The following is a 25,822-nucleotide window of genomic DNA, read 5'->3' as shown; positions in this document are numbered from 1 at the left end:
CTCGAAGATCGATGTACCACTATTCCGTGGTCAGCGTCCCGCCCGTTTCCTGCACGACTTCAAGTTCAACCAGTCCGGCATCATCGACAGTGCGTATCGCCGTTGCTTCATCATGCCGCTCGACCGTGAGACGGTGCTACCGCCCCGATCACTTCGCGATCTCATCCAGAAGATGCAGGAGGGCTACTACAACATCGACACGAGCGTACTGAAGAAGACGATGCGCGTGGTCACGCCCGAACTGACCGACTATACCGATGTTTCGCCTCGCATCACCAAGGAATGCGTTGAGATGAAGATCTACTCGCTGGAGAAGGTTGTTAGTGGTGGTAAGTACATCCCGGGCCCAATATGTTAGGTCATCGGTTGTGCCGTCTAACGATTTATATTTTTATCGTCTTTCCACAGTCTACAAACGTTCGACCGACATCGTGGAGCGCCTGAAGTTTGCCGAATTCGGCGGAAACCACATCTCGCTGATCGACATTCAGAACCTGGACGAGTTGAATTAAAGCAGATGTGTAAGCACGCGCTGCACCGAGGGAGAAATCGGTTAGAAGTCGGTATCGAGTCGAATCATTGGAACATCTTTATTCGAAGAATACATCCGGTTAGCCTTCTGATCCTTCTGAGACATTTTTAGTGATACCATGATTCGAACCGACGGAGAAAGCGAGCGTAGCAGAAAATGAAAAAGAGAGCAAGGCAATGCAAGATAGATTACCTTTCTACTATTACTACTATACCTCTTCTTATCTGTCCTTCATTTCACGCGTTTCGAAGCGCATTTTACGGATATAGAAATGAAATGGTTTTAACGCGGGAGAAGCGGGAATGCTAAAACATGAGTAGGATAAATTTGTTAAAGATGTTGCGCACGAGTCATGTGGCAGCGACTTCTATATGTGATGTGATATCATGCGTTTCGCAAGAAACCGTATGGCCATCCCGGGAAGATGCACCAGTGGGTCTCGAACGGTTACATCGGTTTCCTGTCTCTAGTGCTTCTGCTCATCATTTCTTTTCTCCTTGTACTGTGGTGCTGTATGTTATCCGGTTTTATATCATACTTGCGTGTAAGTGTTGTAAGTGATAGTTTGTTAGTTGTCCCACAGTTTGAGTCGAAGGCTGCGGCTGACACGGCTTTGGCATCACTTTCATTGGTTTTCGGTGCCCAGCTTCAGACTTATACCATTGTCAACGTACACCATGTTCGAGGTGTGTATATTTATGCATGTTTGTCATCTTTCACTCAGCAGCGCACGTGACAAATTGTATCCTTCTGCCTAGTTCGCTCTTTTCTGTCGGTTTTATGATCACATTGGAGCTATACATTCCTTCCGCAAGAGCTCTTTAAGTCGCTGCGCGCCGTATCTTGCGCCGCAGATTCCGATTCTTAAAATACCGTAAAAGTCAAGCGTGTTTTCTACGTACTAAAAACATTGTAACATGTGTTTCACATTCGTAGCGAACCTACAGATATGCACAGAAGTGAGCCGGTACTGGCGTGGCAGAAGCAAGAAGCAAGGATAAGCTGAATTGATGCGCTATGTGCGGGGAGAAGACAGCGAATCGTATGTTTATTGGAATTGTAAAGAATAAAACACTATTAGTAAATATGATGTGTCTGGTGTCGAACGCCGTAAAGCAGTGGCATCAATTGCCGCTTGTAATGTTAGTAATGTTTTGAGAAAGTTGGTACTGGATCAAGACCATGTGGATTGCTGATGAACACAATCCGATGTCACCGGGAATATCGCCGAACCTAGGGTCAAGAGTAGTAAGTAGGTAAGGTGTTGTTGGCGGATTGCTGTTTTTAATTGAAATCTTTTGTTTATTCAAATTCAGAGAATATTTGTCAATAATATACATATGTATGAATGTATGGATATATATATTTCTCTATTTCAGCGCATGTAGGGATGCTGATTAATTATCGTCGTCTGAAGGAAAGTGTTCTCCCCTACTGCTTGCTGCTATCTACTGTATTTCCTACATTCGCTACTGTCCGCCTACCTTTCCTCTGGAACACCCTCCGAACGCTGATAAAGTATTGAATTAAATGTTGATTACTTTTTTGCTTTAGCGAATGCGCTATATTGAGGCTAGCTAAAAAAAGGGATGAGGTAGAGGTTTCCCACGCGCCTCTGATCCTCTGGTTCCACAATGGACCACTTACCAGCTAATCAGTCTTTTGAGATTGCGAAAGCCTTCTTCTTCCACTCATGAGCCTCGGGATCGCCTTCTATATATATATATATCTCTCTCTCTGGTTGGGGGTGTATTCGAAAATTACCGGCCTTGTTAGAGCTTTTCGAAGGGAGCTCCTAAGAGGGCTCGATAGGATTCTGGTTACAGTAATGATGCTTTCCTATTGCCTTCAATTGCCGTTCCCATGTGGCATCTAACGTGTCTTTCCTTACCAGCTAGCATACTCGCCTGGATAAGCAGGAGCAGAGTTTCTCGAATAATATAAAAGGATCTTCATGGTTTGAGTAACAGAACTATCGGTTCTCTCACTTTGTCCGCTAGGCAGGACAATAAGGAACATGTCTTAACGTCGGTTATTTGCCTACTGCTAGGAGACTTCTTCTTGCCCACCACACCACATCCTGGTGATGCGATGCTTGGTGTGTAGAGGAATAAAATTTGGCTATGTCAGATTATTGGGTGTCTCGTTTGGTTGGCTGAACCGATAAAACCTCAGCAACCACCAATCCCTAGGTAACGGTTCCAGTATAGTAATAGCTTAGAATTAAAATATGCACTCTACTAGTCGCTCCTGCTGCTACTAACCTATTGATCGTGGATCTAGTGCCTCTTCGCTTCGCTGGCGTAGCATATTTGCGAGAGAGCGGCGACTATCATTCTGGACGGTATGAGTTAGTTTGTACTGTTGAGATTAGTGTCTTGCGGGGTTTGGCTGTCGCTTTGGCAGTGTTTACTTCCACTCGCCAAGCATCAACGTTTTGCCAATGGTTTGGTCTGGTCTGGTCTGTGTGATATTGTATCTATGCGTGAAATGCTTTAGATGTACCATCCCTAAAGGTCTGCGATACAAACGCGGGATGGTCGAATTTGTGTCTTTCTCCAATACACAGCTAGGAGTTACACCGGTCTAGTGCTTAGGATCGTTGGCTAAGTTAAAAAGAGTTTTGGTTTCATTTTGCTTTCACATTCCCGATACATTCATTCAATCCAACCGCTCGTGCACTGGCCCGAGGCTATAGAACGGTTGTGCTGGTGCTGCGCGTGTTCACAATCATCGTACCACCGCTCGTACCCAGAATGGATCCAGTTGGTGATTGGGATAGGGTCGGCGAACCCAGTGGACTCGCTCCAATAATCGGACCAATCGTGGTCGCCTGCACAGTGCCTAAACCGCTACCGCCACTACCAGTTCCCGTCACGATCGTTGTCCCACCGATGGTTACTGTTCTGCCTTTGCCGAAACCAAACATTGGCATGTACCGGAGTAGGCTGTTATTGCTCTTCGTAACTTCGGTGTTGCGCTGCAGCAAAGGTTCGATTGGATTGTACGAACTTTGACCGTTGCTACTGCTGCCGGTTGCGGTATCTCGGTGCGGCCCGCTACGCTGGTGCTGATGCTTCTGATGTTGACCCGGACCAGGATAACTCCCGTCAAAGTCCTCCTCATCCATCGGTGGCAATGGGTTGACGGTTGTGAAGTCCGTTGCTACGTTCAGATCGTTCAGATTGATGGCTCGTGGACGCTGCCGCTGTTGGTTACCACCGGTTGCCATGATGCTGACGTTGTTGTAGCCATTGTTGAGATCGTTCAGTGGCTGCGTACCGACGAGCAGATCCGCCGTCGGTTGCTGCTGCTGCTGATGATCGTCCTTGTACCGGAGCAGTGCCGGCAGCAGCTCGAACTGATCGCTATCCGTATCGACCATCTCGACCGAGGCAAGTGGTACATCCAGACACGGGTTGAGCAGTCGCGGATAGTTCGAAATGAAATCTGCCACCTCCGACGCGGACGGTCGCTTCTTGTGGTCGCGGTTCCAACACGCCTTCATCAGTCCCTCGAGCTGCGGCTTCACGCCGGTCGGTATCGTGAGCGTGTTGCCGTTCTTCAGGTGCTCCAGCACCTGATTATTCGTCATTCCTTGGAATGGGAACGATCCGAACGTGATGATCTCGTACAGCAGCACACCGTACGACCAAACGTCAGCCGCTGGCGTGAAGTAACCGAGTGCCAGGGATTCCGGTGCCATCCAGCGCACCGGAAGCATACCCTTCCGATTGAAGCGATAGTAGTCGTTCTCGAACGTGGGCCGCGCCATACCGAAGTCACCGAGCTTGACAACACGCTGCGCATTAACCATACAATTCCGGCAGGCCACGTCCCGGTGGACGTACTTCTGCTCGGCCAGATACGAGAGAGCGCGCGCCACATCGAGCGCCATCATCGTAAGTCGCTTGTTCGAGATGTCCGAGTCTTCCGTCTGCTTCGTGTTGACCAGATGACGACGAGCCAGCAGGTACGTCTTCAGATCACCGTACAGCATGAACTCCATGATCGTGTAGACCGGTTCCGACTGCAGACAGACGCCCAGCAGCCGGACGATGTTGTTGTGATCGAAGCGCTTCATCGCTTCCGCCTCGGACAGGAAGTCCACCTTATCCTCGGTGGTGGAGCCAACCTTGAGCGTCTTCACCGCCACGGCCGTCCAGCCTTCATCCTCAATCTGCGCCTCACCGCCGTACACCGTACCGAATGCGCCCTCGCCAAGCCGGCGATTGATCACGACACGATCCTTCGGGATCTCCCACTTGTCCAGCGTGTTGAAGGGGATGGCCGACGGTGATAGCAGATCGATGCCCAGCTTCTGCAGGTACTTGGCCGACGTTTTCATCTTCCGATCGTATCGATCCTTCCAGAAGCAGAACGAACCCACCGAAAGCACCATAATACAGACGGCACAGGACGCCGTGATCAACACTACTTTCGCCTGATCGCAACTAATGTCGAAGAGGGCGGCCAGCCCATCCAGAGAGCACCCCTCCGCACCATCATCCGGTGCTCGGCCATCCCTTGTCAACCACACGATCGCCGACTCGTTCAGGTGCAGCTCCCCGTTAATCAGCTCGTACTTGCTCTCGGAGATGTTGGGCGTGAAATGGCCCACAATGTTCGGTGTCCCGTTGATAAACTGGACCACGTTGATGATGGTGTAGCGTGAGCCGGCCTCATTGAAGCGAATCCTTCCGGATACACCCTGGAAGTCGGTCTTTTGTATATTCTCGATTAGTTTTTTGGTCGTCTCCGGCGAATGCAAATCGCTGAAGGAGGACGGATCATTACGCAGCAACTTGTCGAGTGCGAGCGCGTACACCCAGACGGCGTCATACGCGTAGCCAGCGTAATCCGATGCATTGCATCTGTTGAAGCATTGCTGTTGTAGTGCTCGGTTGTATTTCTTCTTCCAACTGCTAACAGTCGATCCGTCCACTTCCAGGCGGCTATTATCATCGGCGAACGGTGCATGAGACAGTGAGAAGTGACCATTCATGGCATGCCGGTACTCCTCCAACGTGCAAGACCGAGAGCTACTATTCCCGCCGTTCGAAGGAAGCACGGTTTGGTTCCACAAATTCGTCAGCCACATCGGCAAGAACCAGATGTATCCATTTTCGCTCGTCATCTATGGGGCAAGGCAAAGAGAGAAACAAAAAATAATAAGACATTTGATAAGTAAACCCTAGCTACATTAACACATTCACAACCAGATGCTATAGCTGTCGAAGCTCTAAATTCCACACTCCTGACCTTTGGCCATTTCCCTTCGTGGTTCACCGAGACCTTCTCCGGATATAGTAAAACCGCAAACGAGGTCATAATCGTGTGTGCACAAACGATAAACACCAACTCGCTGATGATGCCAAACGATACTTGTGCCCTTCTGGTTCACAGCAAGAAGAAAAAGTACTTGAGCAAACAAATCCAAAACCGCGACGAAACCAAACACACAAAGTTACAGCGCCAACAAACAATTGCCATTTCGCGGTGCGGTGTGATGGACATTGTTTCTGCATTTTCGTCGACAAGGCAACTAAGCAGACGGGGCATACATATTGACCATCACGTTCATTCATTATTACGTTCACGGACCGGTGGCAGCTGGCCAATGTGTAAAGGAGCATCGGGAGGCATCCGTGCACCAAGCGCCATATGCCACAATGCAGCAAAGAGTTCGTAGCTTATGGGCCCACAAGCGGTATCATTTGGACGGACAGCGTCTGCTAGCTGTTGGTGCAATATATGATCCATGTGTTAAGTGCAGGTGACACCGATTTTGCAACTTGCACCGTGCAACTAACTATCACATTGAGTGGCGTCACCTTGGCAATACGAGAAACCGATATCCGGTGACGGAAATGGCGCCCCAAAAATGGCGTGTAATCAATGGATCATCGAACGTGTACATGAGCATACGATGAGCGCCTATACTGCAAACATGGCAAAACGATGGAAAACCTCCGGATCGAAACGAAACATGGAGCATACAAAAGTGCCTTGCAATCACACGTAGCAGCGATTGATTTGGAATCCAAAAATGAAACAAAATGCCGACCTCACCTCAGTAAGCACGTGCTGTTTACGACGATTTCGCTTCGGTGCACTACATTGTAGTAGGCGCGGTGCAGCTCGCGGTTCAGATAAATGCAATATGTTCTAGCATCTTGGTAGCTCTCTATTGGGCATGGTTCTCGGTACGGTTCAATATAAGGTCTGTTCAGAATAAGAAGGCGTTAACACTTATCCACATGAATTATAGTTTGCTACGCGATGGTGAAACGATGGTGAAACGATTTTCGTTCCGTTGCCATTCGATGAATAGCACCGTCATCAACATTTTCACTCCGTAACACCGCAACCCCCAGAAACTCAGCGGCTAAATAAGGGTAAAAAATGACCCGACAACAGCATGGCGTAGCGTATTTCTTTTTCATTTTTTTGTGTGGATGATCTGCAGTTTTGCCCTCCTGGGCTTGAGAACACGATCAGGCACAACAATCCCATTCTAAAACGAGAGCCTAGTAGAACGGGAGGCACATAGGGCGCCATTTAGCTTGTAAACAACTCTGTAAGAGGAGCCAACAGGTGGTCTGATTAAGCGATTTCATTGCCCTTGCTACTCGCATTACTCGTATCGGAGTAGAAGTGTCATTATCCGCAGTATTTGCTCCCTCATCATTTCTTCGTTGGCGCCAGCGTTGTTCATTAATCGTCTACCGGCGTAACGTAATAGTGTACACTACTTATCCCGATCCCTGGATGAACCTATCGGCCTACCAATTGATACTAGACTTTAGTGTTAATTAATAGAAAACTTTAGGTTACATTGCCGAATTGACTTCAATGGCACACACACACACAAGCGAAACTATTACGAACGACTCACAGCTATGGCTAGGAATGTATTGTAAGTGAAGGGCTGAGCATGAATATTCAAAGGAGTCGCCACTCCCTTCACGACGAACGATTCGCCGTGACCTTGGGAATGTTTCGGTATTAGGCAGGCAAAAAACTCGAAACATCTCTTAACCATCCCGTAATATTGATGAATATGGAGAACGGCGGCCAGTCGGCACTAACGCATGAACACCTACCTCTAAATGGTACGCGTGGCACATGACAACCTTGACCATCCTGTCGTCTACATCAGCGATGATGATTTTGGCATTTTTCATCTTTAAATCTAGCAGATACTGTAAACAAAAAGGTACCGCACGGTTAACGGTCAGCTGCGGGGACAGCCTTTAGGCTACCTTACCCGTTGCATGTCACTGTCCTTCAGATCACGCGGGAACTTTTTATTCGATATCAGCTCAATGTTGTGCTCCTTCAGCATCGGCTCCATGTACGAGATGTACTCGGTAGCCTTCTGACCATCCTCCGTGAGTGCCGCCACCCGGTGCCAGTTTAGCTTCGGCAGTAGCTGGGCGTAGACGTGTTTGTACTGTTGGTTCTCACCAATGGTCCGGAAGAAGTATGGATACGTTTCGCGATCGGTCAGGGAGGCCCCTTCGGCCGAATACGAGATGACAGCCATTCGGAAGTGCTTCGATATTCCTGCAAAACCAAACAAACGCCTTGTTAGATGTTATGCACCGCTAGCAACGGAAGTGCGATCGTCGTCAGCTTTACGGTACCTGCAATCGGCTCGATCGTTTCACTGCAAGCCGGCCCCAACACTCCGACCAGCGGTGACCGTTGGAGGTAGTAGTTGATGAACTGCTTCAACACCTCGTCCGGTTTACACATACCATCCCTGACATGCACCTCCAGGACGTAATTGCTGAGTATCGTTTGATTGTAGTTGATGTCATTTTGGGCCGCCAATGCCGCCGGCAGAATACCGCGATACGATGGGCCCATCCCTGTGTTTGGGAAAATGCCACCAATGATGATCTTCTCCTTCTCTGCTTGTGGGTTCCATTTTTCCCAGATGTACTTGCGGCTCTTCATCCAATCGCAGGCGATCGCATTGTAGTTCTCGATCAAACTCTGCTTACTGTACTCGAGGTTTTGTTCGTCCTGGGCCGCCAGTATCCGATCCTCGTATAGATCGTACAGATCGAACAGGTGCTCCATATCGTACTCGTCGAAGTGCAGCTGTATGAACGAGTTGAGGGCATGGTTCGCCGAGGCGAAGTTCCTCGCGTAGTACTTCAACCGGGGCGTCAGCTCGTACTTGCACCCCGTATCGTTGCTGACGGCCATCTCCTCGCAACGAGGCATCGTCACCTGCAGGTATTCCCGCTGGCGGCTGTTGATCACCTCCGATGGTGTCCAGTAGAAGACGAGGAACTTCTTGCCCACCTTCCGCTCACCGCCGTACGCGGCCATCAGCTGACGAATCGCGAGCTGCAGTTTAGCGCCCGTCCACAGCACCTTCAGCTGGAACTGCATCTCGACGATGTGCTTCACGAGAAAGTGCGTATCCTCGTAGTGGGGCGCAAGCACTAGCCCGCATTTGCGGCCCTCCACGGTACACTGTTCCGGCACGAACATACCCTGCTCGTTGCAGTCGCGACCGCAAGCTCGTTCCGCGTAGCGGACGATCGATTCGAACATACTCTCCGAGATGTCGTACTTTTTGATGAAGTCCTGGTACCGTGGATTGTTCGGGTCGTGCTGGAACAGGGTGTAGGGCAGCACCTTCGGATAGGCTTCTTCCTTGCGGACCAGTGATTTCGGGATGAACAACCCATACCGACCCGGGTGCGTAATGGCTCCCGCTTCCTGAATTCCCGTCGGAATCATATTATAGTCCGACAGGAGCCACACTTCCAGATCGATCGTTGGGTCCGGCCATCCGTCTCCAACACTGCAACGATAAACGAACGTACAAATGCACTTGTTAGACCGCTAATGACACTGATAGATGGAACGCTTCAACATATCATTGCCGCGTGTTCGATATTGCAACGCTACACCGACGAACGTAACAGGACGTGTCATTTTCTCGAAATATCAAAGCCTCCCTCGCAACCACCACTATCTATACTCGTGTCCGCGTTGTTGTTGATCGTCCACGCGATAGGCCATCATATCCTCGACGCCCTCGGTTATGTCTCGGAATCAAAACAATCGAGAGACGCAGTAACGCGCGACACACCGCGGCCAATCCAAATGTGTCCCGACCACAGAGACAAATTGTTTAATTTTTTTTTTAACTACAAACGAAACACATTCGCGAACCTTGAGCGTCGCCACAGTGGGACACAGGATTTCAGATTTGCTTTTTATCTTTTTCTTTGGGGTTTTTTGTTTTGTTTTGTTGTTTGTTAGTCAACGGAGAGGAGGACGGATGCTGTTTGCCCAGCAGTGTTCGGTCTAGACGAACCGTACTGAAGACAAAAACCGGGCGGGTTTCTGGGGAAGAAAAAAACCAGAAGTTTCTAGCAAAGCGACAGAGCGTGTGCCACACATAACAATCCCCGTCGAAAAAGGGTTTTGTGTAGACGACGGTGGCGTGATGCTGTTTGGGGAGTACCTTGAACGGCAACGCAACCGCTATTGACACAGGTGAAACACTGGGACCTGGGACTGCGCTACGGGGACACCAACCGTAGCCGACACAGCGTCTGAAGGCCCACCAATGGGACCAGAGGGCACCTGAATGACGATCGATAGAGGAGTTTGGTGCTACGAAACGTGCCGGAGGCGCTCAAGACCTAGGGGCCTATCAAGTTCCAACCATAAAACCTTCGAGTAGTTGTTCTGCGATCGAGCGATCCACAGAAATGACCGATAAACATGAAGCCGAAATTCGGCATTTATGCTTCTTGCTCGCGAGGGCCGTTGCTCGGGATCAAATTACTGCCGACAGGACGCCCGTCGATTGCGAGCGCGATTCTGATCGAAATGAGATGATCACCACTTACCGCCGCCATCTTATCACGCGCTGCGTGTTGGGAGTTAATGAATGAAGCAAATATTTCGGGCGAATTGGAGAGAATTGGGAAAAAGGCATGAATTACAAACAACACAATGCGCGATTGACAGTTATGGTGGCGTTGGCGATCGGTGCCAATCCCGGAGGAGGCATGGACATTTGGAAGACAATTTAAAACGCTGACAACCGGTGATCAGCCGAACGTGGTGAACGTGCGCTGCATTGCAACACGCCAACAACGGACAAACGGACAGGCGGACGAACCGGGACAAAACCCCTTCTGGCAACCGAAGTTCCAAACTTTTACTTCCTTCTCGTTTTGGTTTTGGCAACTCCTTCAACTACGAGCAGGTAGCGAGTCCGATCCGATGATCTCCACCTATGTTGAGAGCCTTTCTGGGGCTTTGTTTCCATCATTCGCGCACATAAATCTCAATCGCGGGACCATCACTTCTTCGTAGAAGATCTGCTCGCCGTCGCCGGGGGTCAGGCTCCCGCTCAACGCTTCCCCTCCTTCTCCTCCTCGTCCTCCTCCTCCTGCAGACACGTCATGCTGCGAAGGCAAGATCGGTCATTGACCCTGCGCATTCGGCATGCTACTCTACCACTTATGATCACGTGGTCGCAGCTATCAGGAGCACCTTTGGTTTTGGAGTTAATTAAAACCATTATAAAATTGACTTCCACCACCCACCTACCCCCAGTGAGGCTCATTTTCTCACTATAATGTCCAGCACAAGCCAGTCCAGGCGCGCGATGGCGTTACGATTCGGCGACTCTCACCCACCACCCTGGAACGCCAGAGCCGTCTGATCGCGAAAAATTATTCCACGATCGTCCATCATCAAACCCAAAAACCAAAAAAAAAATGTCGACTTTTAATTCGCTTCTAATACGCCTGTCAGGGCCACCTACACTCTACTTCTTCTTCTTTGAGCACTCACCATTGAGCATCGATTTTTGGAAGATAAGCAGCAGCGGTGGTAGAGCTTTTATCCATAGGAGCATAAGAGAACGGGGTGATTGTCCGCACGAGCGCTGGCGTGTCAGCTCCAGATTGCATGACATTCTCCCGTTTGCCACTTAGCAGCTAATGCACCCCAAACACTCTCTCACTATCTCTCTCTCTATCGCTTGGCCCCCGGTTTACTCAAAATGTGCAAATGTCTCCACTCGGGCTCGGGGCTTATTAGATTGCCCCAAAAATTACTGGCCACACATAGACACATAGGCACAGAAACACTCGAACCCCGAGCCCCCTCCCCGGGCCCACCCCGTCTCGCGTGATCATGTTTAAATATGCGTTTTATTTTATTTTGGTTCACCGCTAATTGTCTTGTCTTGCGGTGTGTCTGCGTCTGCGTCTCCGGCGTCTGGTGTCCCGTGTGACCGCGACCGCGACCGTGAACGTTAATCTTATGTCGTCTCTCCGAGGCGGTCGAAGGGGTTTGCGTGGAGTTTTTGCGCCGAAATTAAACGAAACCGACGGCAGCGGATGACGACGCCATCGGGGCCACCCTCGCGCGCCAGTTCGCCGCCAGTTCGCGGCTCAAGTAAGACAATATTTATGACCCTGGCCTGGCCGGCCTGGGTTACACCCCTTTCGTGTAAATTCGTGATGGTAGCTGTCGGCGATGGTAGCGAAGCGACACGATCACCGGCACCGGGTGATAGTGTTGTCACCTCCGTGACATTCACCACCCCTTTTTTTCCCCCACTAATGCGCCACTAATTGGGTGACTCTCTAGTTTGTCGACATGATGACGATGGCCACTCACTTTGATAGGTGATCCAGTAGCAGGAACTGACGAATGCGTTCGGTTTCTGCATCTGGCAGGCGGGCCGCTTCCGGGAACTCGACCAGCTTCACGTTCTGATAGCCAAGCACTTCGCGCAGAAAGATCGCATAGATCCGTGACACCATCTGGTGCGTGAAGCGCCGCGACACCTGGATGGCGATCGAGTCGTTCCCTTTCGCCGTCGTGAACCGGGGTGTCAGATTGACTGTAAAAAGAAAGAGGGAAGCAGAGTATGAGTGAGTGCGAGGCTGATAAGGCTAAGAAGTGAATTTCGAATTAAAAATAAACCATATCCCGTCTGGTCTGGTGTGGTCTAGTTTGGTCGAGTGGTTTATTCGTGAGCGAATCACGCACCGTTACTCTGTTGCCGCTCTCTACTACCAGTCAGAACCGGTGTGTGGTTGCGTCCGTTGGTTTCGAGGTGCATTTTCAAAACCAAAAAGCATCTAAGACTACTTCGATTAATCGGATAAATGACTACCAACGCAGCTAGAAGGCTGTAGAAGAAGCAGACCGTCTTGATTTTGGAATAGAATAGGCTATGGGATAGCATTTAACTGTTGTGCACCTCGAAATTTTCGAAAAGTAGTTTTTAAAAGTGGTTGTTGGGATACTTTTAACCAGTATTCATTCGGAGAGCACAGTGGATCAGAAAGTGTTAGAAAGTAACATGTTTTTTTTAACCATTTTCTACTGGTTCTCGTAAAATATGGTGCGAGGTGACATCAAAAACCAGGAGTCATAGCCTCTATTTTACACGCTCACCAGAACGCGCATATGGATTTGGGCCAATGCTAGCCCCTAGACACAACAGTTCTTCCATACTTGACCACTTCCCAAGCAACATCCACCGGCTGATAGCATTCTTGGATACAAGACACGTCTGTGTTCATCATCCTTCTGACCGCAGGCTATCAACATCTGTGCGAAAGATTTGCGCTCCACGATTCTAACCGGATCGCATGGTAGGTATTTCACGCTCGTCGTCTACTCATGTGAACCTCAACACCGACCGCCGATGGCAGTGTTGAGGGAAGCGAAAACATTGGCGAAACGTGGTCGAAGCACTCACGGATAATGATACTTGAAACGATCGCCATACCATACCGGCCTGCACTAGGGCAAGATCATTCATCACGCAACCTATTTGTTGTGCCAAGGCGTGATGATCTCGTTTCATGATCAAATTGCCCGACGGTATAGGGCACACTCGACCATCGGCATGGCCCATGGGATGTGGGTGATATGTTGATGATCGTTTGACGTTTCAAATCGCTGTTTTGCTAACCACCCCCCGTAGTCAATCTGTAGTCGATCCTCTAGACCGCTGCCGCTCCAAAGGAAACATCGCCCGTGCGCGTTCCTTTACGCGGTTCTTCTCCGCGGCCATTGCCAGTCGATCTTCGACACACACCAAACCAAATGACACCGGCAAGGCCAGGAAGAAGCGAGAAGCATCATAATTATCATCGGGAGCGTGTGTGTGGGTCTGGCACACACAGCGAAACGCACGGGGGGTTCAGAATCGACGAGTAACACTGATTAGGCTGTCAACTGGAGCGTTTCCGAGCCGAGCTGCCTGCCTGTCTGTCTGTGCTTAGCGTCCAGCGATCTCCACACATCAACGGCTTATCCACTTGGACCAACGCATCGTGGGATCGACGGGGCGTGTTGGTGCTAACTTCTCACTCACCGGAAGACGGAACGGAATCTAAATTCGCCGAACCGCTGCAGGGTATTCGGTTCGTTCGGTCGCTCTTCGCTTCTGGATCAGCTTTTCGTATAATTTAGCTTAGGTTATGTAAAGGGTATACTTAGCGAAATGGGCATTCTGTTAATTCCATTCTGTTAATCGCTCGTTTTCCGTTTGACAAATTTTCTATTAACGTGCCGCAAGGTAACTGACCTTACACAAGTGATTTTGGCGCCGTAGCGCTGGATTTGTTGATAGGTACTACTACACAGAACTATTCAGTATATAAACAAGGAAACATGTTTAACAGTCATGTTGTGAACATTTTAAACTGTTTCAAAGATACATTAAAAAAAACTGGTTTCGCTTCTCACCAATAACCAAAACTCGACGCAAGTAAGGTACATGAAGTTTAACAACGATCTACGTAGGATCTAATGTTCTTAACCCCCGCCATTCCTCCGCATAATTGCTTTATTATTTAAAATTCTTCAAAACAAAAAGGGTAATCAACACAACAGCCCATAAACAAAGAAAGAAAACTCGTAAAAATGGGAAATTTTGCTGTTTCCTCGCGCTTTTCGTTCGCCATTAACACAATCGGTTTAGTGCCACAAAACAACCACCACCACCCGAGGCTGACTTCAACGACCTCCCGGAGTGTAAAATAAATGACCTCACGGACCATTGACCACGCCGATGGGCGATCGTGAGACACAACCGGTCCACCTCGAATCGACCGAAAGGACGGACACCAACTTTCTGTCTGGCATCAATATTTCTTCGACTTTTGTCTTTCCCCTGTTTTTGTTGTTCTCGGTTTTAATACATTTCGCTTTCCTCAATGAACGCGACGCCATCGTCGCCCAAGGGAAAGTGAACTCCTCTCGGATCACATCATCCTCCTTCCACCCAAAAAGGTGTTCGGACAGGATGTTTAGTGGTTAATCACCGACCAGACAGTGGTGTTGAGAGAGGGAGAAAGGAAAAACGCAAAAAACGAAATCATCTCTTGTTGAATAACACGTGGTCGCGATGGTCGCAATGGACTCCCAAGCGGCCAATCGTAGTGACCATCATTGAATTCGATGTTCGGCTACGTGCGTGCGTCGTCGTCGTCGTCGCAAAATGAGTAAATATGGTGCTTAACCACCAGCAGCGGTGGCACCCCAGCGGCACCAGACCAAAACGATTGAAAAGTCGAAAATATGTCCGCAACTGTAAGCTCTGACCCCATACAACGTGTCCTAAAAATCGACCATAATCAAAATGGGAAAAACGAAACAAGAACCAGCAACCGACGGACCGACCGAGGAAATGGGTTGCAGATGACGGGACGGCATAGGGGGCGGACTGTGGGGCCACTACGGTGATAGAGCTAACGCCATTTATTTATGCCCGTCTGGCTGTCGTTTGGTGTGATTAACATAATTTTTTCTTCTTCTTCTTCTTTCTTTTATGATCCCCACTCCGTTTTGACTGCGACAAAACCCCACGTGCCGAGACAGCCCCAGATGGTCGCCAGCGATCTCTCTGAATGAGTGTCCGTGTGTGTGTGTCCGTGTATCTCTGTTTGTGTCCCGTGTCGAGGACGAGTTAGTCGATCGGAAGAAAGTCGGAAGTGCGGGCACCTGCGCAGCAGAAGAGCTACATTTCACAATCTTGTCGCCTAACCTGCTAATACACATTGGAGGGAATGTGTTTCGCACATTCCCAAGAGGTTAGTCCCCCCCTCTGTGAAAGACAAAAATAATGCCACCACTCGCCGGGAATCGTGGACAGCATTCCACCGCAACCGGTGAGCAACATTCCTAAGGATCGAAAACGAAGAAAGTGACGAACCATCGGATCGCATCGCATCCCATCATCGCATTCGGTCTAATTCGATTAGTGTGAGACCACCTGCGTAAGGTCTGGCCACCTGCCCGGTCTAGCGTGGAGTGAAAATTCGATTCACATTTTCACAAATTATGCGCGGCAGCGTCGCCAACACCACCACCCCAAATTAATGTAAACCAAGAAGCGTATCGCCATGCCGGAACCACCATCACTATCACGAATGGCCTGACTGCGCTGCGAGGCAAAAAGAAAAGCGCTGAATTCCTCCATCCTCGGGCGAGCATATTTTAGCATATCAGCAACACCGTTGGCCAGCTGTTTGTCAACCCGCTACAGGCCACGGCCTAGACAAAACAAACAAACAAACAATCAGGCGCAGTATTACGGACGATCGCTACGCTACCACTACTGCCGAAAGTGTGTGTGTGTGTGTCTGGGGTTCAAGGGTGTCACACTGGCAAAATTGGCTCACCGATTTGGACTGCCAGCTTTTGGTGAGTCGATCATATCTGAACTGTATAATGACCTGCATCAAAAAAAAAATCTTACATTTTACGATCGAGTCCGAGCCATGTGACTGTGTGTGTGCGTGTGTGTGTGACCTACATCGCGGATCGTTCGTTGCCGTTCAACCTCAGGAGGCGGTCGGCGTCGAGTGCAAGTGGCTTTCAAGATATGAAATCATCTTCAGCCAAAGGCGTATAAAATACGGAAGGAAGGAAGGAAGGAGCTCTGCTCCACTCTTAAGTACAAAACCCTGTTCCGAGATTGACAACCTCGGTGCCCCGGTGTGGCGTGTATCTTCCCTTTCGCTTGACACTTTTGGGTAATTAATTGCTTCCTAATTAAAAGTCGCTGCAGGAGGTTTTTGGAAAAACCGCCGCCTGTTTCCGGTGCGCCTCGTGGCGACTACCGACGACGATTGGGCCACCTCCTAAGGGTAACCCTTGAGTAACAGCTTGATCACCGCTCGAGTGGTGGACGGAAAGAAGGTTTCGCCTTTAATTTGTATCGCGTCGCACCCACCCACCGCGTCAGCGTCCACACTTCCGACGGGAGAGTATCCGCTTTATTTGCTTATTTACATACATTTACGATGTTTACGATCTTTGTTCTTCTCCCTTTTTATTTGCCCCGACAACGGCGTCGACGGCGACGGGCGACGGCGTCGTCTTCGGTGGTTTTTTGTAATGAAGACGATGATATGTTTACGTTGGAAGCTGATCATGGTTGTCTTGAGTCGTCTTCAGCGCGAGGGATTTATTTGCCGGTCTCTCTTGCTCTCTCTCTCTCTCTCTCTCTCTCTTTTTTCTCGCCTTCTCTGTTCGATCTTACAGTCTCACATTCGCTAATCACTTTGGACGTTGGAGCGTCGGTTTTGCGCCTTCTTGGGACCAAGGATCGTCTCCACCATTCACGATCGATGCTCCGATGTTTGCAAACCAACGAAGCACGGTTTTTGATTACTCTTCGCGGCGCTCTGCTGTTATGCAAAGTTGCTGCTGCTGCTGCTGCTGCTGCTGCCAAGCAGAACACGGACACGGACACGGGCCGTTTGACCGGCGAAAGTCGATTATGTTTTCTCGATTTCTGCGAGTCGTTTACGGTACAGTTCCGCAACATATTGTAATCCGCCAACGGCTGGGAGGGAGGGTGGTCCAGATTGTAACGACCTATCCGTGCCACTGTAAACTGTAGCTCCTCCGATTTATGACACCCAACCACCATCACCACCACTATATACGCCATCTTGTGACAAATGTGTGGGGCTGTGCTCGAGCACTGCGTACGGCGCCTGCTGTCGGCGCAAATCCTCTAGTGGCGCTCGACCAACGGGCCTCACATGAGTCATTTCCATGTGATTTGAATACATATACACTACACGCACACGCGTTTGGCGCGCCCGGGAGCATTGAACCGGGCGGCATTGGCGGCTTCTCGCACCGCGGATTACCCTTGTTCGTCCTTGCGGTGCCTCTGATGCGTGGCGTGCCTAGTATTCCCTCGTCGCCCCACGGGAGCGCGGGGTTGGGGGGACACTTATTTATACGCATGAATACGCAAACCTACACGAGACGCACCCCATGGGAAGGAGGCCAAACCGAGCCGACCAGCAGGGGCCAGGAAACTAAATCAAACGGATTCGCGCACGCACGCGAAGCAAGCGAGAGAATTAGATTCAATCGGAATCGCAGAATCGTCACTTGAGTTCGGGACTCTAATTAGGAAGAGGAGGCACACATACACGCACACCAAGCTCACCCCATCGGCAGTGCGTGAGTGTAATTGAAAAGGAGTGTGTGCGCCCCGCTGTCGATCATAAATTATTTCATTACGATCATAAAAAAAACCCCTGGTTCTGGTACTGCTTCAGCTGCTGCGAAGTCTAACTCTCGGTAGTGGAGGAGCGCATGAGCATGGTGGCCACCCTCACCACCACCTCCACCACCACTTCATCCCCAAACAAACGGAATAATGTATGAGAAGGCTTCCGTGTTCGTCGAGCGTTTGCTTCTCGCCGCCAAAACTGTGAAACATCCCGTACCATTCGTATATATATGTGTGGGGCTTCAAAATGGCTACCGAAACCAAGAACTACTGGGGTGTGAAGCTCCCAGGCTTTTGCGACCACCAAAGCCAAATCACTTCAATCAGTCGAACGTCGAACGGCCGCCTTCCGACACCCAAATTTGGGCGCGTTCAGTTAAAGACGCCCAAGGAGTATTCCCATCTCCGGTCTGTCGCGCGCGCTGACCTTGAAAGAGTCGGCCACTGGATGCGGTGCGTCAGGTGAGCGACACAGAGCACAGAGCAGGACGCACAGGACACGACGTGAACGACGAGGATTTCTGGTGAATGCTGATAAGAGGTACCCCATCTCTTCCCTTCTTAACGCACTTTTGCCCGTTCGCCCGTCCGTCCGTCCGTCCGTCCGTTCGCCCGCAACCAATAATAGCAAAAGGCTCCACCATCTCTCTTCCTCCTCCCCGGGCCCACAAAAGACATACCCGGAATACCGAACGAGAAAGGTAAGCCACTGGAGAATGGTGGACCACCAGATTGCCACGGGGAAATGGTACGGCGTGTCCTGTCACCACCGACGGGGGGGCGGTTCGAGGTTCGCACGCTCGGTAGCCTCGCTACAACGCAATCGAGACCGACACCGAGACCGAGACCGAGACCGAGATTTGTGCTGCGTGTGTGTGCGGCCGGGTGCGGGAAGGGGGAAAGGGAAACGGAAATGCGTAACTGGTGGTGCGCGTTGGAGAATCCTCGACGTTGCCGCAACGCAGGACCTAAAAGAAAATCCAACGAGTTCCAGCGAATTCCGTGTTCCTTTCTCTCTCTCTCTCTGTTTCTATTTATTTCGGGTACGTTGGGCGGAAGATGCGACTGCGGAAGTGAAAGAGAAAAGCTTTTGCGAGTGCCGAAGGTCACGACGACGTAAAAGGGATGCGACGCGCATCTCTGCTCATTTGCTCCATTCCTTCATTCCCGACGACGACGACGACGACCGCGTATCGGGTGCGTATTACACGGAATTGAAATGGAATGGCGTCTTGGGAAGTGAGAGAGAGGGTCGTCGTTGGTCACCTCTGAACCTGACCTTCGCACGAGGCCCACCACGAGGCGTACGCGGCGGCAACCCAAACGGATCGATGAAACTCTGCGGGTTGACTGCTGCTGCTGGCGGCATGTTGCAGACCCCGGATGAAAATGAAAAACGTGAAGCGCGTTTTTCGGCCGGCCAAGTTTTCCCATCCCACTTTCCCAGCCATTTCCCTTTCCCGTCGCCGTCGAAACAACGACGCAATTTCGGCCAACCGGGTCCGGGTCGCCGTCGAGATCTTGTTTGTGTGGCACGATTCTGTTGCTGCTGCTGATGCTGCTTCTGCTGGAATGCCCGAAGGCGCGTGCTGGGGTTCCGGTATCGTCGTCATTTTTTTGTTTCTGTTTTCCCACAAAATGCCTTCGGTGTACGGAGAGGCAGCACAGCTGCTGCGGCTGCTGCTTCTACTTCGGCAACACAGACTTTTGAACAAGGAGGCCCTGCAGCTACACGTCGTCAGCGCGCGCTTTTTCCACAAATTTTCCACCATTTAGGGCCCCTCCTCTCCACCGTGCCACCGGGCCCGGGGCCTTCAGCATTTGCGCCAAAACAGGAAGGAGGTAGGAGTCGCGACCGCACCGCATACGCCGTGAGCGACGGTCGTCGATGTTTACCGCTCTGATCTGATACAGGCAAGAGGGATGCGGCGTAAAACCGTAAAAGCCACAAACGCCATGCGGCGCACCGACCACGCCGCAAGCGGCACACGAAGGTCCTTCATAGTGATACAGCCAATATGGCGGAAATGAATCTTCATTTCGGGGGGACAAAATTTATGCGGCCGCTGTGTATCACACGCATGTGGTGGGAGGGGGCCTCATTGTCATGATAAACTCCTGATGAGCCTCCACCATCAGCGCCACCGTCGCTGCCGTCGTCGCCACCGCCTAAGGACACGCACTGAAAAAGCATGCGCTCCAGTTCCGGTACGGGATTTTCCTCTCCATTTAGTGGGTTTGCGATGATCCCAACGGATAAGCCGTGGGAAGCTAGAGAGCGCGCGTAACACCACCCCCACCCCTTTTTTTTTGGTTGTTTGTTTACCAACGCTTCCTTGTACGGCTCCCGAACGCTAGGATCAACATTTTTCATTTTTCTTTTGCTTTTTGCATTCTTCTTCTTTTTTGTTAGCTTTTGCTCCCGACCTCCCGACAAACGCCAAGTCCCATGAATAATACAAAGAATTAAAATGCATATTACCACTAATCTACCGACCAGCAACGATGCCCCGTGTGCCGTGGCCAGGAAAGGAGCGGGTCCCGTTGCGAGAACCTGCTAGATTCGCTTAAGATAAAGCGTTATGGGATCCTCGATCAAACGGGGGGTTGCGAGACGAGGGGTTGTTTGTTGTACGAGTTATTAAAATTCATATTCCCCTAAGGGGGTGGGGGACCTATGAAGCACTCCGAAAGGGCCGGAAATGTAGCACAACTCTTCAGCCGCTCTACAAGCATTGCAACCAAGCAACCCGGTGGTTAAGAGAGAGATGAGAGAATATCGAACAGAGTGATAGGAACCATGCCGTCCAAGCATTCGTCATAAGGTTCTCTGATATATTTTATTTTTTTGTTATCGAGTTACCATTGCTTCAAAATGTCAGTGTTTGTGACTCATCGAGAAGGAAAAGTGTGTGTTCGTTTCGCTGGAATTAATTAAAATTTAAAGTCGAGTGAGTTAGTGATGTGTTCACTAAACCGATAATTGTTCAGTCTGAGGAAACAGATTAACTAAAGAAATGCATCGAAATGGAAAAAAACCTTCGGCCTGCGCGTTCTATAATATTAGTCCGATGAACCCTGTCCATAAAGTCTTCTTAGGTCTCGGGAATTACACAGAGAGAAGCCGCAGAGTAAGATTGAGCGATGGTATCGACATTGTTCCCAAAATTCTAAGCAGGCGAAGATACTGTTAAAGCAGACGAAGAGCGCTCGTCGGTTGTAATGCCGGTTGGATGTAAGTACGTACTCATGGGTTTTCAAATTAATTAGCTTCTACCAAAAACGGCATCAACACAATAGCTAGCCGTACCCAAGATGTACCTAACAAGCGGTCAAAAATGAGCCCCAAGCGACCATTAAATGAAAAACGGCTTCAATTTTAGCGAATCTCCGGTTCAACCCAAACGCAACAGTGAACTGGATCGGAACGAGCTCGTTGCTCGTTTTGCAATACTCTCAATTAAGGATGTTAATGTTGTCCCAGCATTAATTCCCTCTAGGTCAATAAAAATGGATCGAAAATCATTGTCAAGCAACGAAAAGTAAAATCAACTTTCATGTTAATGTTTCTTTTTTGTGAGGAGCAAGCTAAGCTCATCACCTCCACCTGGATCCCGATCGGTAATCCTTCGGTCGGTGATTACATAACCATGTGCTCCACACTATTCAAAAGTCGTAAACCAGAACGGTCCAATACGGTGCTACTCGAACGAGAGGAACCGGACCACACTAACGAGCGGCCAGTCAATTAGGGGCATCAGTTTTACAACCCCATCCCCAAAAAAAAAACCGGAATGCTCGTAAAGCGACTCTCTCGGACCAATCGGATCAGCGCAATTTGAGGCGAAATCGGTGGAAAACCCCTCAACCCCCTGAGGAAGAGATAGGGTGTCGCGTGTGACAAACCTCACCGACGAGTAAAACAAATTGGAGAGAATTGAATAAAACAAAAAAATATGCCGTTCGAATTTGGTGTCATGCTGGCGACGCAGAGCGAGAGAAAGAGAGACGGGGGAGTGGAGAAGGGGTTCATGGACAGCGCACCCCGTTCGCGGTGTAAATCTTTTGCGTGCGGCCAATGCTTTCGCGACGATGAGACGATAACATGTCATAAAATGGTCATTTTTCACGCCGATCACCAACAGTTAACAGCTGTCGCGAAGCTGTCGGAGGTGCGCTAAACACGAAAGCGTCTCGCATAACCGACCGAAAGCATACCTCCTATGTTTCGTCTCGTCAAATTTGCGGCTCATGTCATGTGTCACAATCACCAATGACACACACACACACACTCGTACTCGTCACTGTGCCGACAACTGTTGATTGATGATCGCTACTTACGACTGGTGAGGCACGTGCTGCTAGGACGATGCGCGCCTGGAAGATGCGCACGCCTTGATAGCTCTATCATGTCCAGCTCAATTATTAGCTCGAGAGTGTCACTTTATCACTTTCTGCTCCCGTTCCGGTGCGCTTTGAAGTTAGACCGAACCAGACACCAGGCACGGATACGATCCTCGGTGCACGTGCCTACACCGGTAAGCGAACCCGGACACCGGACAACGGTACGGGCAGAACAAGAAAATTAGTTTTCTTCTATTCGATAAAATGGCGCCAGAACAATATTGTTGCCAGCCGATGATGCCATGATACCAGTCGAACGTTATCATCAATGTAAAAAAGGGAACATTACACTCGGCATGTTCGAAGGCATTATTTGTCGCATAAAAGGACTCCCCGCTCTCTCGGGGATCGCTGGCGCCACTTGATAGGAAGCACTAAAGCCACGTGCGGTCACGTCTCGCTTTTGATGAGCCGTAGCCGCTGATCGATATTGATGAGGTGTATGATGCCCTACCGCTCGGTGACATCCGTCGAACATCGGCAGCGACATTGGCGACTGAAATTGCTTTCACCATAAATCACCCGCCGAACGCTAATAAAAGACGAAGCGAGCGAACGACTTCCCTTCTTTGTCTCATTCTGAGACAACCACTCAAGTGAACCACTCGAGGCAATAGGCATCCAATAGGAAGCTGGAAGATGATGATTCACGTGGACAAGATACGTGCCTCCAATAGAGAAGCCAACAAAAAGGCGCGAACCACACAGGGGGGTTCGAAAGTCAACGGTGCTCAAAAGTTAAACGCTTTCGGGAAGTTGCACGTCCATGTTCCTTTCGTTCCACGCCGCTTGTCCGCCCAACATCCCGGCCTGAAAGCAAAAACGGCGGTCGCTCGCCCTTTCCGGAAGCAGGGAAGTTCACAAAAGTATCGATCAGTATCGAGCACCCCAGATCGTATATCTGTTTCGTTTCTCGCCGGAAGGGCGTACTTTTTGTTGCCTTTTTGCAAATTGCAAAGAAAAGCGGAAGACGCAATAGTCCCACGGTCGCACGGTCTTTTGGTCTGGGACCTATTCTTCCGTTATTTTTTATGCTTCCTGTCTCTATTTCCTTTTGGGTCGGTTGGTGTTTGTCGTATAATTTAAGGTTTTCTAATTCCGCCCAGATCAGGGAGATATCCCGTTACGCGAAGTGGTCAGCTCGACCAGAACTCAAGGCAATGCCGTTATCATCTTCGAATCTCTCTGTTCGGCACACACACACACACCGCGTCTGGCGGCGGCATCGTTTATGAGCTGCAAATGTAATCAAAGCAACCGTCAGCTATCTCTAGTGCATCTTCACTCATTGTTGCATCTTTTGCTCGCTATTCCGATGATTGCCTGGCGTACATCCGGCTCTTTACAAAGTTGTGGCAGTTGTGCATGGAAATGTAAAATCAATGACGATTCCCGGTTCGTGTAGTTGTGTGTATGTGTGTGCGGGCAGCATTGACGCAAAACAATCTTCCAAAATAGATCTTTACAGCGTTTATTTTCGACTACTCCTGCGGCACAGGTTACGAATGGGGACGAAATATGAGAGAGAGAGAGAGAGAGAGAAGGTCTCGGGCCCAACAAACCATTCATCGATCTTCGCTACCTCGATATCGATACCGCTTTGGATACTTTACTGGAGGGAGAGTTCTATCATAACTTGTGCTCCGACGTGGCGAGGAGGATCCCCTGCGGTATCCCCGGTAGAAAGGGAGCAGGTGATTGCAAATGAGCCGATGAATTATGCAAACGATGTCAACGACATTTGGGTTTTTGCATAAATATGTGCGCCCCCTCAATTCTCGATCGTTGTGCGTCCGTTTTCGATTCTAATCGCTTTCTGTGCTACCAAAGCCTTAGACGTTATCACACAGAAATGCGGCCAGGGAAAGCGTAATCGGGGTAAACTGGTTTACCTCGCGGTGACGTACATGCGGTCCGCGGTCCCCAGACTTACCTTTATCGGACGCTGGAAAGCACTCGAACTGGAACTGCTCGGAGTAGTTTTGGGCGAACGGTAGGTGCCTTTCGAAGCACGTTCCCAGGACGACACCGTACGCGGCCACCAGCAACAGTGCCAGCCCCAGCGAGGACGAACAGAACCCGACACGCACCATTTTAGGTGGAAATATCTTGAGTTGCTTTATCCACCACTCTCTTCTTCTCATGCTTCACTTCACACTACTGCTTTTCGTCAATTGGCGTCGCCACTCTCTCACTTCGAGACACTTGGGCCCCCAGGAATGCCACTCGTAGGTGTAGGTGCTAGATGGGAGAGAAGAAAATTGAAAGGAAGAAGAAGGTTAGTCGAGTGGAAAGTTTCATATCCCCCGAGATCGAGATCTGATGTCCATCCGGGTCTATGGGGAAGGTTGATGATATAAATCGAAGCACCAGGAGTGAGTCCACGCCCTCACTCAATTATATCGCCATACACACACACACATAGGAGCCGTACCGGGAATTGACTTTCTCACAGAACATGACCAAGGTTTCTCTTCTTGCTCCTTCCCTTCGGTCTCCACCGATTAGCCCTAGAATATTTACCGGCAATGGGAATGTTTGCTAAAGTTACCCCACAACAACACTCATCAAACAGTAACGCAACCGATGTTACAAGGCAACACACAACCCTCCCCGGACGAGGGTAATATTCAAACAGGAAGAACTCTTTCAAACACTCAAGGAGGAGTTGATGTTGCTATTGTTGACTCAACCCTCACAGTTATAACATTTCTTTTCTAAAGCTTCTCGAAAGGAACTATTACAAGATCGACCTTTAAAACACTACGTTCCGCCGTGCGGTGAAGTGGTTTGTGATGGCGACTGCGAGATGGAGCCATCACTTAAATACTCAGCCACTGACAAGCTGCTGCTGCTCTGTAACCCTGCTCTGGTCTGTTTTGCATTTTAGCTTCGACTTGACTCGACTTCACTGCGCTAATGAGGCGGGCTAATCCACAGCCCGTGAGGGGGGTTCTGTAATGGAAAACGAACGTCTTCCTCATCGGAATTTCTAGGAATCTCCATCCATCCATTTTGCTAGTATGCCACCGACGCGATAACCATTCGCTTATGATTTATGTTTTTTTGTAAAAGCAGCTGCAAGCAGCTGTAGTCATAGCATCCCAGTGTTAATCTACCATCATCGCACGCAACTACTTCTGACGCCCCATTCGTGCTGCGCTTTGTGCATCGTCGATGCACGATAGTTGTACGTGGATCCGTCTCTCTTGCCCGCAGTGAAGGGCATCACTTGAAACTATGAAACGAGCAAAGAATAGAGAGAGAAAGAGAGAGAGCGGCGCATTCAGTCCGCAATCGCAATTGGTGCTACACAATCGACACCAGCT

At 49.8% G+C, this 25,822-nt stretch overlaps 2 protein-coding genes across 8 annotated transcripts in view; one reads left to right on the top strand and one right to left on the bottom strand.

The window, feature by feature from the left end:
• LOC125951557 (uncharacterized) overlaps positions 1 to 629 on the top strand; it is a 6,249-nt gene extending 5,620 nt beyond the window's left edge. Inside the window, exons 3-4 of the mRNA XM_049680479.1 lie at positions 1 to 329; positions 409 to 629. The exon at positions 1 to 329 is cut by the window's left edge and continues 407 nt beyond it. Coding sequence (XP_049536436.1) covers positions 1 to 329; positions 409 to 512 — 433 coding nt within the window. The 3' untranslated portion in view covers positions 513 to 629. The remainder of the gene's footprint in view (positions 330 to 408) is intronic.
• A 1,085-nt stretch (positions 630 to 1,714) lies between these two features.
• Positions 1,715 to 25,822, bottom strand: part of LOC125951530 (uncharacterized) — a 34,839-nt gene continuing 10,731 nt past the window's right edge. For 4 of the 7 annotated variants that reach the window (XM_049680430.1, XM_049680432.1, XM_049680433.1 and 1 more), the window contains exons 2-7: positions 24,427 to 24,734; positions 12,209 to 12,434; positions 8,182 to 9,359; positions 7,803 to 8,101; positions 7,639 to 7,737; positions 1,715 to 5,669 (exon numbers count right to left, since the gene is read on the bottom strand). In XM_049680430.1, coding sequence (XP_049536387.1) covers positions 3,225 to 5,669; positions 7,639 to 7,737; positions 7,803 to 8,101; positions 8,182 to 9,359; positions 12,209 to 12,434; positions 24,427 to 24,637 — 4,458 coding nt within the window. In that variant the 5' untranslated portion in view covers positions 24,638 to 24,734 and the 3' untranslated portion in view covers positions 1,715 to 3,224. Of the gene's footprint in view, positions 5,670 to 7,638; positions 7,738 to 7,802; positions 8,102 to 8,181; positions 9,360 to 12,208; positions 12,435 to 24,426; positions 24,735 to 24,906; positions 25,764 to 25,822 lie in introns of those variants that run through there. The other 3 variants (XM_049680435.1, XM_049680434.1, XM_049680436.1) reach the window with 3 other exon arrangements.

This window comes from Anopheles darlingi, chromosome 2 (assembly GCF_943734745.1).
Source record: "Anopheles darlingi chromosome 2, idAnoDarlMG_H_01, whole genome shotgun sequence".
Lineage (NCBI taxonomy): Eukaryota > Metazoa > Arthropoda > Insecta > Diptera > Culicidae > Anopheles > Anopheles darlingi.
The sequence above is the reverse complement of the archived record's forward strand: the minus strand, read 5'-3'. Positions and strand labels throughout refer to the sequence as shown.